Source organism: Scyliorhinus canicula, chromosome 13 (assembly GCF_902713615.1).
Source record: "Scyliorhinus canicula chromosome 13, sScyCan1.1, whole genome shotgun sequence".
NCBI classification, from domain to species: Eukaryota; Metazoa; Chordata; class Chondrichthyes; order Carcharhiniformes; family Scyliorhinidae; genus Scyliorhinus; species Scyliorhinus canicula.
This window is the reverse complement of record NC_052158.1, coordinates 118,815,135-118,830,177: the sequence shown is the minus strand read 5'-3', so window position 1 is coordinate 118,830,177 and position 15,043 is coordinate 118,815,135. Positions and strand designations below refer to the sequence as shown.

Sequence of the window (15,043 nt, the reverse complement as noted above, 5' to 3'; positions counted from 1 at the left end):
ATTTCAGGACTTAAATCAGCACTTGTTTTTATTCCTTTGATGTCAACCTGCTTTTCATAGACAAATTACTGGAACATCTGTGCATGTATTGAACTGTCCAAGATAGAAAATTGATGCATTATTGTATTGCAGTTAAAGTTTGTTTTATTGTAAGGCTGGGTAGTGTACCAAGGTTCAGAGTATAGGTCATTGTCAAGGGTGAAAAGCATAAATGACAAGTCAAAACAAATCAGACAATGGTGATTTGGTTTTAAAAGCTTAAAACCTGTAAAGGAATCGAAGATCGTGGGAATAACGGATCTTCATCGGAAAACATGCTTCTTGAAGGTGGCTTCACCAATGCAGGAGATGCAACAATTTTATTTAAAGCCGCGAAGATTTTGAGATGACAAATACCAATACGAGAGGAAGAACCAAAGGTAAGCAAACTTCAAATTGAGAAAATAAAAGCAAAGTGCTGCCAGACCTGCTGAGTTTTTCCAGCACTTTCGTTTTCATGTCAAAGTCAAGAAACTTTTTTTGTAGAATGAAAATAGATTTTCTTTCCCCTTTGAAGGTCATAGAGAAGATTAGCATGTAATGATTCAGCCACTGCACTGTGAGAGTTGCGGAGGTGGTGAGTATTGAAGAAATTAATTAATATAAAGTGGAATAATGAGAAACAGAGTTTGATAGCATTGCATGATGACTGGAGCAGATCACTTATATTAAGATGGAACAGAGTTAGAGAAAGGATGTCTCTTAGGAACTCTTGAAATAATGGAAAAAGAATCAGAGGATAAACCATTAACGAGAGCACCGACAAAGTAATTTGAGAGGAAATTAGATTGAATAAATGTAGTTTTGGTGATACAGTGTTAACTTGTTCGGAATTATATGACGTCGGAACTTGCCAAGCATTTGAGGGATGTCCAAGACAATTACAGATGATTGTTCAAAGCATCAAACAATGGACTCTTGTATGCATAATATAAAGAGCCAGTTTAGCAGAATATTCGCCACCTCAGAAAACTATACTGGTGACCTTGGATTAATGCACTATGAATAATGCACTGGATAAGTTGAAGGTCAACAGTAGCTTCTATAACTTTAGAAAATGTTGCTGTAACAGTAACTTGAAGGGTAAGTGGAATCACTGTTCTTATGAATTGGACAAACACAGTCAATTTCCAAAAGAAAAGGAAAGATGGGCTTCAGGGTAAAATATATTGGGTGAGATACAAACCTATGAAAAGAAGAACAAGAAATAACAATGAGGCCAAGAAGTACATTTCATCCAGTCGACGATGCAACAGTGCAGTGCACACTATCCGCCCATTTGGGCGGGATTCTCACATACCCGGCGGGGCGGGGGGTCCCGGCGGGACGGAGTGGCGTGAACCACTCCGGCGTCGGCCCGCCCCAAAACTGTGGAATCCTCCGCACCTTCAGGGGCTAGGCCAGCGCCGGAGTGGTTTGCGCCCTGCCGGCCGGCGTGGAAGGCCTTTGGTGCCACGCCAGCTGGGGCCGAAGGGACTCTGCCGGCCAGTGGGGGTCCGTGCATGCACGGGAGCGTCAGCGGCTGCTGACGTCATCCCCGCGCATGGGCAGGTTGGGGGGGGGGGGGGCTCACCTACGCGTCGGCCATCGCGAAGGCTGACACGGCCGGTGCGTGGGAAAAGAGTGCCCCCATGGCACAGGCCCGCCCGTGGATCGATGGGCCCCAACCGCGGGCCAAGCCACCGTGGGGGCACCCCCCGGGGCCAGATTGCCCGTGCCCCCCCCCCCCCCCCCTCCCACCCAGGACCCTGGAGCCCGCCCACACTGCCAGGTACCGCTAGTAAGGGACCTAGTCTAATTTAGGCCAGCGAGACTGGCAAAGAACGGGCAGTACTTCGGCCCATCGCGGGTCGGAGAATCGCCGGGGGGGTGGGGGCGCTGCAAGCGGCCACCGACCAGCATGGTGCGATTCCCGCCCCCGCCAATCTCCTGTGCCAGAGAATTCGGCGGCCGGCAGGGGCGGGATTCACGCCGCCCCCCGGCGATTCTCCGACCAGGTGGGGATCGGAGAATCCCGCCTCCAAGTCTCATCAAATTTCAACACACAACAGTTTTTGACTGATCTGATGAGGTTAAAATCTGCCGCAACAAATTTGAAGTCCTCATTTTTACCGGCGCTTGCTTTATAGCGATTTCCCCAGTTCCCAAGATCAATTATCTTGGATGGAAAACAACGGTGTGGGATGAATCCTTTCCTGCATCATGCATCGATTGCAGGGTTATCCATGGAACAGAAATGACCACGACCAGGGATAAACTGCCCTTCCTCCTACCAAACATCTGTGAGATGAACCAAACATAAAAATATACATTTACGCATGTGTGAATAGATATTTAATAATAGATATATAAATAGATATAGAGACCATGCAATATATCAAACAGTAGGGTAAAAACAACATTATATGTTTGGATGGCATCTTTAACACAGTAAAACATTCCAAGGCACTACACGGGAGCATTTGACCAAAAACGTGATCAAAGAGATAGTTTTAAGGCGTGCCTGAAAAGGGAGAAGAGAGGCAGAGAGGAATATAAATTTCAATCTGAAATGAAATCGCAGTCAAGGCTTGCAGATTCCCTGGCAAGGTCATTCAGTCTGGTTAATCTTTACCAGCCATGTTGTAACTTGCATGGAATTATTGTTTCCAATTAAAGAAACCCATCCTTCCACTAAATACTCCTATGCTTCCATTTATTGTTTTCAGACCCCTCATTCAGAAACTAGCTTTGTTCTGGAGAAAAGCAAGAACATTTGAACAGCTGGGGCTATTGTTTCAATGCATAAATCTGGCATTTGATGACTATTATAGAGAATGGTAACTATGTTAATGACACTTTTTTAGGGCAGCACGGTAGCATGGTAGTTAGCATAAATGCTTCACAGCTCCAGGGTCCCAGGTTCGGTTCCCGGCTAGGTCACTGTCTGTGTGGAGTCTGCACGTCCTCCCCGTGTGTGCGTGGGTTTCCTCCGGGTGCTCCGGTTTCCTCCCACAGTCCAAAGATGTGCGGGTTAGGTGGATTGGCCATGCTAAATTGCCCGTAGTGTCCTAAAAAGTAAGGTTAAGGGGGGGGTTGTTGGGTTACGGGTATAGGGTGGATACGTGGGTTTGAGTAGGGTGATCATTGCTCGGCACAACATCGAGGGCCGAAGGGCCTGTTCTGTGCTGTACTGTTCTATAATTCTATAATTCTACTTTACGGTAAACGTCACAGAATCACAGAATAATACAGTGCAGAAGAGGCCCTTTGGCCCATCGAGTCTGCAACAACCCATGAAAAACACCTGACCTGTCTACCTAATCCCATTTGCCAGCACTTGGCCCATAGCCTTGAATGTTATGACTTGTTAAATGCTCATCCAGGAAAATAATTGCTTTTCAAGTAGCCTTGTATTGCCTGGGAACACTTCTGTGGGGTCAGACCAGTGGAAGTCTGTGACAATACGAGAGATAGGTAAACAGGACTTTGTGCAGCATAGTTTTAAATTGTGTGCCAGATCCACCCAGGAACCATCCACTACCTGTCTCTGACAACTACAATCAGGTTTTCTTCCTTATATCTTTATATGTAACCTTGCATGCTCAGTGCCATTAAACTGCAGAGCTTGGAGACTGGCAAGGCCTATGACATGATTTATGGATTCAGATCTATGAGTTCGGCAATTCAAAAAGTTACCCTGTGCTGATAATCGGAGAGATTGAGAAGAAGGTAACAGGGAAATGATAGAGGGAATGTATGCAACGACTGAAATAATGGTCTTCATTCGCTGCCACCAACTCTGTACGCTCACCAACAATTTTGTCCTCTTTCCCAAGCTGTTATTTTGTGCTAAACAGACAATGTGCAATTGCAGTTCCCATTCAATCACACGCTAACTCTCCAACTCGGAAAGACAGGAAAGACATCAGCAAAGCTGTCTTCTTCCAGCTCCACAACATCACCCATGTCCACCCAGACCTCAGCTTGTCTATTGATAAATATTTCCTCCATCATCTCCTGCCTCCACTATTCCAATGCACTCTTAGGTGGCTTTCCATTCTCCACTCTCTAAAAACTCATCCAAAACACAGGAGCTGCCTGTATCCTATCCAGCATCATCACCCTCACCCAGCACCACTGTCCCTGGCTCCTCATACCCAATGCCTCAAATTTCAAATTCTCAATCTCAACTTTAAATTCCTTCCTGGCTTCCTACTATACTGGTGAACCTGACAGTGTTATAAGTAATGGGGCTTGTTCATAACAAGAGCTTGAAGTCCAACATTTCATAAACGTTCATCCTGCTAGTTTTCGCCTTTACTTTCTTCAAGACACGGCTTATAGTCATGCTGAACACTGATAGGAATTTCTAACTATTAATCTTCTCCAATGCTTTTGTCAAGAAACACGCTTGTTGCAAGTGTAACAGACACAGGTGTATGTCTGGGCTGAGAGGAGATGCACTCACAGAAAGTTTGGATATATCGCTTTTTCTACGTCATACGTTACTAAAAGTAAATTGCATGATGTTTCATCCTTATTATTTAGTCAGGAGTGGTCCACAAATACAATTTGACAAACTCAAGTTGAATTGTAGCTGACAACTAGAATTAACATCAAGACAAGCCTAATTATATTCATGGTCAATAAACATTATTGTCACTGTCAGATTATTAAGTTAAAGTAGAATATATTTCATTTGTGACACATAATTCATTTCCTCAATATAATTGGCCGACGAAATGTTTTATAAGGAATATCCAGAACTACGATTGATTACTCATTTATATTACTGGGCTAAAGGTTCCATTTTTATTAGTATTAAACAGACCATTTGAAAGAGATGGAAGTTGCATTTGTCACAAAATCATTTAAGTGTGAAAGTTTGTGAAAGCCACATAAGATTTTCAAATGTTTTTGAATAAAAAGTTGATCAAGACATTATTTAGCTAATTATAGTCAATTTTATAATGGATATCAGCTACCATCGTCTGAAGTTAAAAATGTCGAATGCTAGTTTCATCTTCATTCCTTATCCTCAGACTCGAAGATTATTAACTTGTGGGGTTATAGTCCACAAACTCTTAATGTTCCGGTCTAAAATTTTCTTTCGCTATTCAATGGAAGACTTTCCTTTAATCAACCAAAACAGCAGAGAGAGGAGCTTCAGACAATACCACCAGGGCTCGAATGGAATATTGGAATATTGGGAGCAGTTTTGGGCTCCGTATCTGAGGAAGGATGTGTTGGCCTTGGAGGAGGTCTGGAGGAGGTTCCCAAGAATGATCCCGGAATGGAGGGCTTGTCATGTAAGGTGCGATTAAGGACTCTGGGTCTGTATTCAATGGAGTTTAGAAGAATGGGGGGGATCTCATTGAAACTTACAGAATACTGAGAGGCCTAGACAGTGTGCACACGGAGAAGGTGTTTACATGAGTAGGAGAAACTAGAACCTGAGGACACAGCCTCAGACTGAAGGGACAATCCTTTAAAACTCAGTTGAGGAGGAATTTCTTCAGCCAGAAGGTGGTGAATCTGTGCTGCAAAGGCTTTGCAGGCCAAGTAACTGAGGGTCTTCAAGGCAGACAGATAGGCTCTTGATTAATAAGGGAATCAGGGTTACGGGGAGAAGGCAAAAGAATGGGATGAGAAACGTATCAGCCTGATCGAATGGTGGAGCAGACTCGATGGGCCGAATGGCCTAATTCTGCTCCAAAATCATATGGTCTTTTCGAATGTTAAAATGAAAAGAACTTTCATTTAGGTTGTTCTTTTCACATCCTCAGGATGATCCAAAATACTGCAATGTCATTGAATTATTTTTGAAATACCGTCACTTTTGCACATGCAAACATGGCAACTGATTGGCAGAGCAAGATTCCGCTTGCAGGTATCAGACAAACAGCCTGTTAATTTGTCAGTGTCCCATAGATTCAATCAGGGACTCAAAGTGCGATTCACAAAAAATGACTAAGGGCACGGCTCTCCTAAAAGGGAACAAAGTGCCGAAAAACACATGGCTATTCAACGAGACTTGTGTTGAAAAAGGGGCCTGAATGGGGAACGCCCGACCTAGGCCATACATAGCCCCATTTTGTACAGTGGGGAGCTCTGCTCGCCAGAACTCCCCAGTGGAGCAAGAGGTGGGACGCCATTTTTAAATGGCATCCCGATTTCCGAGGTCTCCAAAATGATCTCTGACCTCGCGCCCAGCACAAACACATTATGGGAGGGCCTCCCAACACCCACCCAGGGCACCCCTGGCCCAATCATTCACACGCAAAAAATGGCAGCTTGGTGCTCTGGCAGCAGCTGGAGGCCTCCAATCCCCTGGAAGACCACCATGGGTGCCTTTCTGTCCGGTTTGCATTTGTGGTAGTGCTGAATGCCCCTCGCCCGTGGTCTCTGAGTTGTTGAGGTTGAATCCCAAAGGTTGGGGTACCTCGGAAATCTGCATATTAGAGAGAGGCTAACTGCTCACCCTAATTGGCGAATTTACTTCATAACGTCTTGTGAGATCGCATTGGATCTTGCGAGGCATGGCGAGCTAGGTAGATCCAGGGAGCGGGGTCTCCTGGCAGTGCCACAGTGAGCTGCTTCTCCGGCGCAGCGTGGCCATTGGATCACGGCCGTTGGAACCAGACTGGGTTCACCCACACAAGTCGCTTTCTTGGGCCTTGGGGAGTTTCTCCTCAGCCGAGCCCACACTGCAGTGAACATAGAACGTACAGTGCAGAAGGAGGCCATTCAGCCTATTGAGTCTGCACCGACCCACTTAAGCACTCACTTCCACCCTATCCCCATAACCCAATAACCCCTCCGAACCTTTTTGAATACTAAAGGCAATTTAGCATGGCCAATCCACCTAACCTGCATGTCTTTGCACTGTGGGAGGAAACCGGAGCACCCGGAGGAAACCCAAGCAGACACGGGGAGAACATGCAGACTCTGCACAGGCAGTGACCCAGCGGGGAATCGAACCTGGGACCCTGGCGCTGTGAAGCCACAGTGCTAGCTACTTGTGCTACCGTGCAGTGGGGAACTGAATTCGCCAGTGAGACCAGCTCCTCAGTGATTGGAGCTCCATTTTGAAAGGGTACCCTGAACTGTCAGTGAGTTTGAGAGTCCACCACACCCCCCATCTGCAGGCAATTCCACTCCCACAGACATTAAACCTCCCCCACCCCCGGTGAAGTCAGGACACACGCTATAGGGTTACAGGCCTCCCCACCCCTTTCAGGACACCCCATCAATGCCTTCCCACTCTTTCAGGAGCTCCCGTTCAAAGTCTCACCACCCTCTCCATTCAGGACCCACCTTCATCCCCCAACCTTTATGAAGCACCTTCCGACCCTCCCTTTGCCCCCCCCCCCCTTCCCCCACTCGTCGTACTCCCCAAAAGGAACAGTTTGGGAAGGCATGTAGGAGCAACACCAGGCATACCTAAAATGAGATGTTAACCTGGCGAAGCTACAACAGAGAGCTGCTTGTGTGCCAAGAAGCATAAGCAGCAAGTAATAGACAGAGCTAAGCAGTCCTGCCACATCTAGTCATGAATGGCGCTGGGCAATTAAACAACACACTGGAGGAGGAGGAGGCTCTATAAATATCCCCAACCTCAATGATGGAGGAGTCCAGCACATCTGTGCAAAAGCAAAGCTGAGGCATTCGCAACAATCTTCAGCCAGAAGTGCCGAGTGGATGATCCATCTCGGTCTCCTCCGGAGTTTCCCAGCATCACAGATGTCAGTCTTCAGCCAATACGGTTCACTCTATGTGATGTCAAGAAACGGCTGAAGGCACTGGATACTGCAAAGGCTATGGGGCCTGACAATATTCTGGCAATAGTATTCAAGACTTGTGCTCCAGAACTTGCCGCAGGCCAAGCCAAGCTGTTCCAGTACAGCTACATACAACACTGGCAACTACCAGAAATGTGGAAAATTGTCCCGATGTGTCCTGTACACAAGAAATAGGACAAATTCAACCCAGCCAATTACTGCCCTATTGATCTACTCTCCATCATCAGCAAAGTAATGGAAGGAGTCATCAACAGTGCTATCAAGCAGCACTTACTCAGCAATAACCTGCTCACGGACGCTCAGCTTGGGTTCCGCCAGGGTCACCCAGCTCCTGACCTCATTACAGCCTTGGTTAAAACGTGGACAAAAGAGCTGAATGTCAGAGGTGAGGTGAGAGTGACTGTCCTTGACATCAAGGCAGCATTTGACAGAGTATGGCATCAAGGAGCCCGAGCAAAACTGGAGTCAATGGGAATCAGGGGAAAACTCTGCTGGTTGGAGTCATACCTGGCACAAAGGAAGGTGGTTGTTAGTCAATCATCTCAGCTCCAGGACTGCAGGAGTTTCTCAGGGTGTGTATTTATGTCAGTCCTATACTTTTCTTTTAGGTATGGAATGATCTATCTGGACTGTACGCAAAACAATACTTGTCACTGTACCTTGGTACATGTGACAATAAAACTAATCCAATCCAATCCAATAATGTCTTGGGCCCAACCATCTTCAGCTCCTTTATCAATGACCTCCCTTCCATCATAAGGTCAGAAGTGGGGATGTTCGCAGATGACTGCACAATGTTCAGCATCATTTGTGATTCCTCAGATAATGAAGCAGTCCATGTCCAAATGCAGCAAGACTAGGACAATATCCAGGCTTGAGCTGACAAGTGGCAAGTTACTTTCGTGCCAAACAAGTGCCAGGCAATGAACACCTTCTACAAGAGAGGATCCAACCATCGCCCTGTGACACTTAATGGTATTACCATCGCTGAATGTCCCACAATTAACATCATGGGGGTTAGAAACTGAACTTGACTAGTAATATTAATATTGTGGCTACCAGAGCAGGTCAAAGGAGGAATGCTATGTCAAGTAACTAACCTCCTGGCCCCCAAAGCCTGTCTACCATCTACAAGGCACAATTCAAGAGTGTAATGGAATACTCTCCACTTGCCTGGTTGAGTGCATCTCCGATAACACTTAAAATGCTTGACACCATCCAGGACAAAGCAGGTCGCTTGATTGCTACCCCTTCCACAAACATTCAAACCCTCCATCATCGACAAACAGTGGCAGCTGTGTGTACCGTCTACAAGATGCACTGCAGTAACTCACCAAGGTCCCTTAGACAGCACCTTCCAAACCCATGACCACTACCATCTAGAAGGACAAGAGCTGCAGATACCTGGGAACCCCACCACCTGGTGGTTCCCTTCCAAGTCACTCACCACCCTGACTTGGAAATCCATCGCCGCTCCTTCATTGTCACTGGGACAAAATCCTGAAACTCCCTTACTAACAGCACTGTGGGTGTACCTACAACTCAGGGACTGCAGTGGTAAGAAGGCAACTCACCACCACCTTAAGAAGGGCAACCTTAAGATGGGCAATAAATGCTGGCCTAACTAGCGATGCCCACATCCCATAAATGAATAAAACAGAGCACCCCCATTTCATGGCCATGGCCCTCCTTAGGCTCTGGCTCCTGGTGGTGCAAACATGACACTCTGACACTGCTAACCTAGCACCTGATGGCACTGCCAGCATGGCAAATTAGCACTGCCCGCATGGCAGCGGAGTACTAGGGTACTGCCCTGTTCTGTCCCCAACTATCCAGGGGCTCCAAAGTCCCTTGAAGTAGCCATCACGCCTGGTCACACTGCTTGTGGCGACCAGTACTAATCAGTGCCCGATTGTGGCCTTGCCAGTAACTCCTGGGCAATGAGAGAATGCGGTCTATTTCCATTTTTAAAGTTGTGATCCAGATCGTGCCAGGCGCCACATGTCATGTGACTCACACAAGGTTTTGCACCCAACACAAAGTCTGATTTGGGCCTCCCCGCAATGAACACAACGCCTCCAGCTCGGCGCCGGGTGCAACGCAGTGGGGAAATCATGCCCCCAATCTTCCTTGTTGATAAAATCAATTTATAATAAACCCCAAGTAAAGAGACTTATAGAAGCCATTAGTGGACTTGGCTATTTATCGTCAGGTAGCCTTTCTTTCTCCTTGAAGTTACTTAAAATAATCAGGTCACAACTCCTCTCTTGGCTTCCATACATATATATTTTCTTAAAAAGGATAATAGCATAATAATCAGTAGCCAGAAGTCTTATTTGATTTTTCTCCTCTAACTCAAAGACACTGAGACTTGTTAATAAAAGAACATGAATGAAAATCGCTTATTGTCACTAGTAGGCTTCAAATGAAGTAACTGTGAAAAGCCCCTAATCGCCACATTCCGGCGCCTGTTCGGAGAGGCTGGTACGGGAATTGAACCGTGCTGCTGGCTAGCCTTGGTCTGCTTTAAAAGCCAGCGATTTAGCCCAGTGTGCTAAACCAGCCCCTGCATTAAGAACAGAATTGGAACTATGCTGGAGAACGCAACTGATGAAGTAATTTAAGTTCAGATATTTCACCAGAGACTAGGAGCAGACCTGGAACCTACATCTTCCCTTCGGTTCATCACTGTACCCACTGCATCCACTGAGCTATTGGAGGCTGTGCAGTGGTGGGGAGGAACCATCAGTGTGTTTAATCTTTAGTGTTCCTATTTTTTCATTATGTATTTGTTGCTAGCTGTAACTCTTTTCATTTTTCACTGGCAGCCTCTTGTCTAAAACAAACGGTAGTTTTTTTTCAATTTGACTAATTGAAAGTAAGAATAAGCAAGGCAGGAATTAAGTGTTCAAACATATTCCAGCACTGAGGTATGATTCACTTACTATTTTACTAACAAGGATATCATTGCATTTTTCTGTTAAATAGAAATATATTGATGAAAACAATAAAAACTGAATGAACTTACATTATTTACACTGCATAACTTCACCTACAGCAGAGTCCAGGTTGTTATTCACATTAACACAGCAACATGCAGTACAGACAGGGAGGTCATACTTCGATTTATATGTTGTAATTTACAGTGAATGTTCGCAGGTGGTCCTTCGGCACAGTTCAGCACCAACTGTTCTTTATTTTCACCCCACTCAATCTATTTCAGAGTAAGACTTAAAGCTCTCAACAAAAGCTTCCAGAGGTTTACAGATGAAGTCTCTATGAGGAATTCAGGAAGAATGCAGCTGGTGCTTGCCGACAGGGCGCATGTGAATCACCTCGTACACATAATCTAACACATCAATTATCCAACACTTTCCTCCCTGGGGTTTCACGTATGCAAATAACAATCACAGAAGCAGCTTCCCATTCACAGTGAAGATATCTAAAAAAAGGTCAATTGCAATGGGAGATCAAGTCATGCGAATGAAGCAGTTTTTCCCACTTGGAATTTGCAACAGAAACCTAACAGCAAATTGTTAAAAGACAACGAAAGATGTCACCTTCATTCATTCAGCTGTGTTCTGAGCCTTCTCCTCAGGAAATCCCTTACCGGGTGGAGTTCACACTCCCTTGTGATTTTCTTAGCTTTAATAACATGATTCTGGATTTACATTTCAAGAAACATCTAACACATGGACGAGAAACACAATGATTTCTCATTTGCAAATAAAAATGTCTAACAATATGCAATAAATCCACTCCCTATGTTATCAATGTCCTTTGAATAGCAGGAAGAATGGATGATAATGGTTCACTGAGCCCCTTTTGGAATGAATGTGTCAGCTTTAGCCCATCCAACCACATTTTGGAAGGTTCTCCAAACTGAGCTTCACGTAACCAATAAGATTCTTGCAGGTTATGACAGTATTCCTTCGAACCGGGGCTGGAACATGAGGTACGCACGTCAGAATTCAGCATGAAGAGCAAATCTCAGACTTGCCATCAGTGTTCAACGTCTTTGTTTTGCTTTGAATAACTGCACTGAGCCTCAAATCTACTGAGTGCGCTTGAATTACTGATTTTTCTTCATCTGGCTTCCAAATGAAGTTCTCAAAACCCCAGCATGATGAACTGAAGAAGACATCGCAGCAAGGATCACATGCACACTTTGTCCATTGCATGTGTAAAGGGCATTCATCCAAATTGGTCTATGGTTTAGGACCCCAGCTGCTCTTCCCCTTCTTTTGGCCTTTGAATTTCTCTCCATTTTCATCATAATATGAAGACGACTCTAAAGATTTAAAAAAAGGTATTTAATGTGTTGGAACAAAACTATTGGAGGCGATACTTCAAAGGAGCCAAACCAATAACCATTAAGCAGGTCACTACTTAAAACAGACAGAGAAGCATATAGGTTTCACTCTTGCATTTTAACTCTTTCAAGAGGATTATTCTCTTGCCTCAAGAGAAACTGTTGCCTCTTGCATTATTATGAAGATACACATGGATGAAATAAATTATCAGTCCTGGCCAGTCTAGCAATAGTTTAGATATCTCACATACAGATCTGAGAAATAGCAATGTGATATAGTGTGTAAACATTTTGCCAAGCTAACCCGCAAGTTCCATTTCTTCCTTTGCCAATATACCTTCTATTATAAGAAGCAATGTATTATAAACTCAGCAAGAGACTTTATTACATCTCTGCATTGTATTCTTAGATTTATTAGTCCAAAAATTCATTGGTTCCCTGCTTCCGATAGATAACGTGCATGGAATACTCTGAGGTACATTTTCATATGCTTTTGATCCCAGAGCATAAGGATATAGGATTTGGGAGCAGGAGTAGGCCATTCAGCCCATCGGCCTGCCCACAGTTTAATGAGATCATGATTGATCTGGTTGTCTTGCCTTTTAAAAATCTGCCTATAATGTGCTGTCAATAAATTCAATAACCCAGCCTCCATTGCTGTCTGGAGAGGATAATTCCCCAGACTAATCACCCTCTGAGGGAAAACAAAAGGCTGCCCATCAAGCCAATAAGACCTCTTATTCATTGTGTCCCCTTGTTCTAGCCTATCCCACAAGTGGAAACATCCATCAGGTATCCACCCCATCAAATTCCCTCAGGATCTCATATGTTTCAATAGGATCATTTCCCATTCTTCTAAGCTCCAGTCGGTATAGGCCCAACCTGTTCAACCTTTCTTCATAAGATAAGCCCTTCATCCCAAAAATGACTCAAGCAGACCTTTTCTGAAACTGTTTCTTAATGCAATTATATATTTTTTTCAAATAAGGAGACCCAAATTGTAAACAGTATTCCAGGTGTTGTCTCACCAAGGTTGTGTACAGCTTCGTAAAGTTTCCCTAATGCTACATTCCATTCCCTTTGCAATAAATGGCAAAATTCCATCTGTATTCCTAATTACTTGTACATGCACACAAAGCTTTTGTGATTCATGTAGCTGGGCATCTAGATCCCTGTGTACCACTGAGTTGGGCAACTGCTGTCTATTTAAAACGTGTACTGCTTTTCTATTCTTCTTGCTCCATAAACATTCAAGGCAAGTGGCAGAATTATGGAAACGATTCAATGGAAACATCACGAAGTGTCATTTTGAGTGCATTTGGTGGGGTATCCTCAACGGCTGCATTGGCGAGATCGCGGTCCGTATTCAACAGCACCTAGTGCCACAAATGCCACACAGCCATTACTGGCTGTCTCCCAGTCTGATTCGCCGGACTCGCTCCTCAGTTTCACGCCGCTAACAAGTGGGAGCTGGTTTTAACGCTCCCTCACCACTCACTCCCAGTCAACACACCTGCACAGCAGCATTCAGACCTGCTCCTCACTTTGGGGATTCTAACCTGGCCAGGCTTCTCCAGAGCATCTGTAGATGCAAGATGGGGCATCCTGTTCCCCTGAGAGGGTCGGAGGGCCAGCAGCAGGTTCACCAATACCGCCTGGGAGGCAATGGCAGTGGCTGGCAGTTCAGGAGCATGACCAGGAGGACTGCCGTCCAATGTAGGAAGAAGACCAATGACCTCCAATTAAGGGGCAATTTAGCGTGGCCAATCCACCTACTCTGCATATCTTGGGCGGGTGAGACCCAGGCAACACGGGAAAATATGCAAACTCCATGTGGACAGTGACCCGGGGGGGGGTGGGGTGGGTTCCAGGATCGAATCCGGGTTCTCAGCCACCGTGCTGCCAGCAAATGAGAGTTGCTGCCTTTGGGGTTGAAAGGCCAGGGGGTGATGCCAAAAAGAGCGGAGAGCAGGAGCAGATTGGGAAGAGGGAGGAATTGAGTACTGCACAGAATTGGATCTCCAGGAAATTCTTCCGCTATGAACTTCACTGAGGAGCAATGTTTCAAATGCCTGCACTTCACAAAGGAGGCCATCACTGATTGTATCATCTGCTATGCCACAACCTGAACCACAAACCAAATCTTGTGGTTCTCCAGGTGATTGTGGCCGATAATTGTATACAACAGGCTCTACCTATGTGACAATAGGTGTAATCAGTGGCATCTTCTGCTTGCTCCCAATCATCAAACTGGGCACCTTTTCGAATCAAACTCCCTCAAGGGCCAGCTTCAGGAATGCCTTCAGAATGCAATTTAAAAGGTTGAAAGATGTGAGGAACACTTAGCTGAGTTATTTTAAAGTAAATGTGCTGAGCTTTACCTTCACATTCCGGACAACACTTATGTTGTCGCTTTACGATGTTCTCACAGGTTAGGACTGGACACTTCTCTCGTTGACACTTTGTGGACCCTTCCTAAAATTTCAAGCAAAACACAATCATTGTTCTTTCCCTGTTTGGTAAGTCACTTTTACATTCAGTGATATCAATTTTATTCTTAATCCTGACCCGAACTACATTGGTGTCAGCTTTGGCTCAGCATGACTACTCTTGCCTCTGGTTCATGAAATTGTAGGTTCGAGTCCGACTCCAGAGATTTGAGCACAGCCGTGTAGCGCAAAGGAAGTACTGAACTGTTGGCCATGCTACCTTTCAGATAAACTGTTAATCTGGGGTCTTGTCTACCCTTTCGGGTGAATTTAAAAGAGACTATGGTATCATTCAAAGAAGAATCACTGAGTTCTATCTGGGGTCTTGGCCAATGTTTATCTCTTAACCAATATCAGCAAAACATATTATCTGATCAATATTTCATTGCATTTTGAGGGATCTTGCATTGCATAAATTT

At 45.1% G+C, this 15,043-nt stretch overlaps 1 protein-coding gene across 1 annotated transcript in view; it reads right to left on the bottom strand.

Moving 5' to 3' along the window:
• Positions 1-11,456: 11,456 nt before the first annotated feature.
• chrd (chordin) overlaps positions 11,457-15,043 on the bottom strand; it is a 29,167-nt gene continuing 25,580 nt past the window's right edge. Inside the window, exons 22-23 of the mRNA XM_038817102.1 lie at positions 14,517-14,610; positions 11,457-12,114 (exon numbers count right to left, since the gene is read on the bottom strand). Coding sequence (XP_038673030.1) covers positions 12,032-12,114; positions 14,517-14,610 — 177 coding nt within the window. The 3' untranslated portion in view covers positions 11,457-12,031. The remainder of the gene's footprint in view (positions 12,115-14,516; positions 14,611-15,043) is intronic.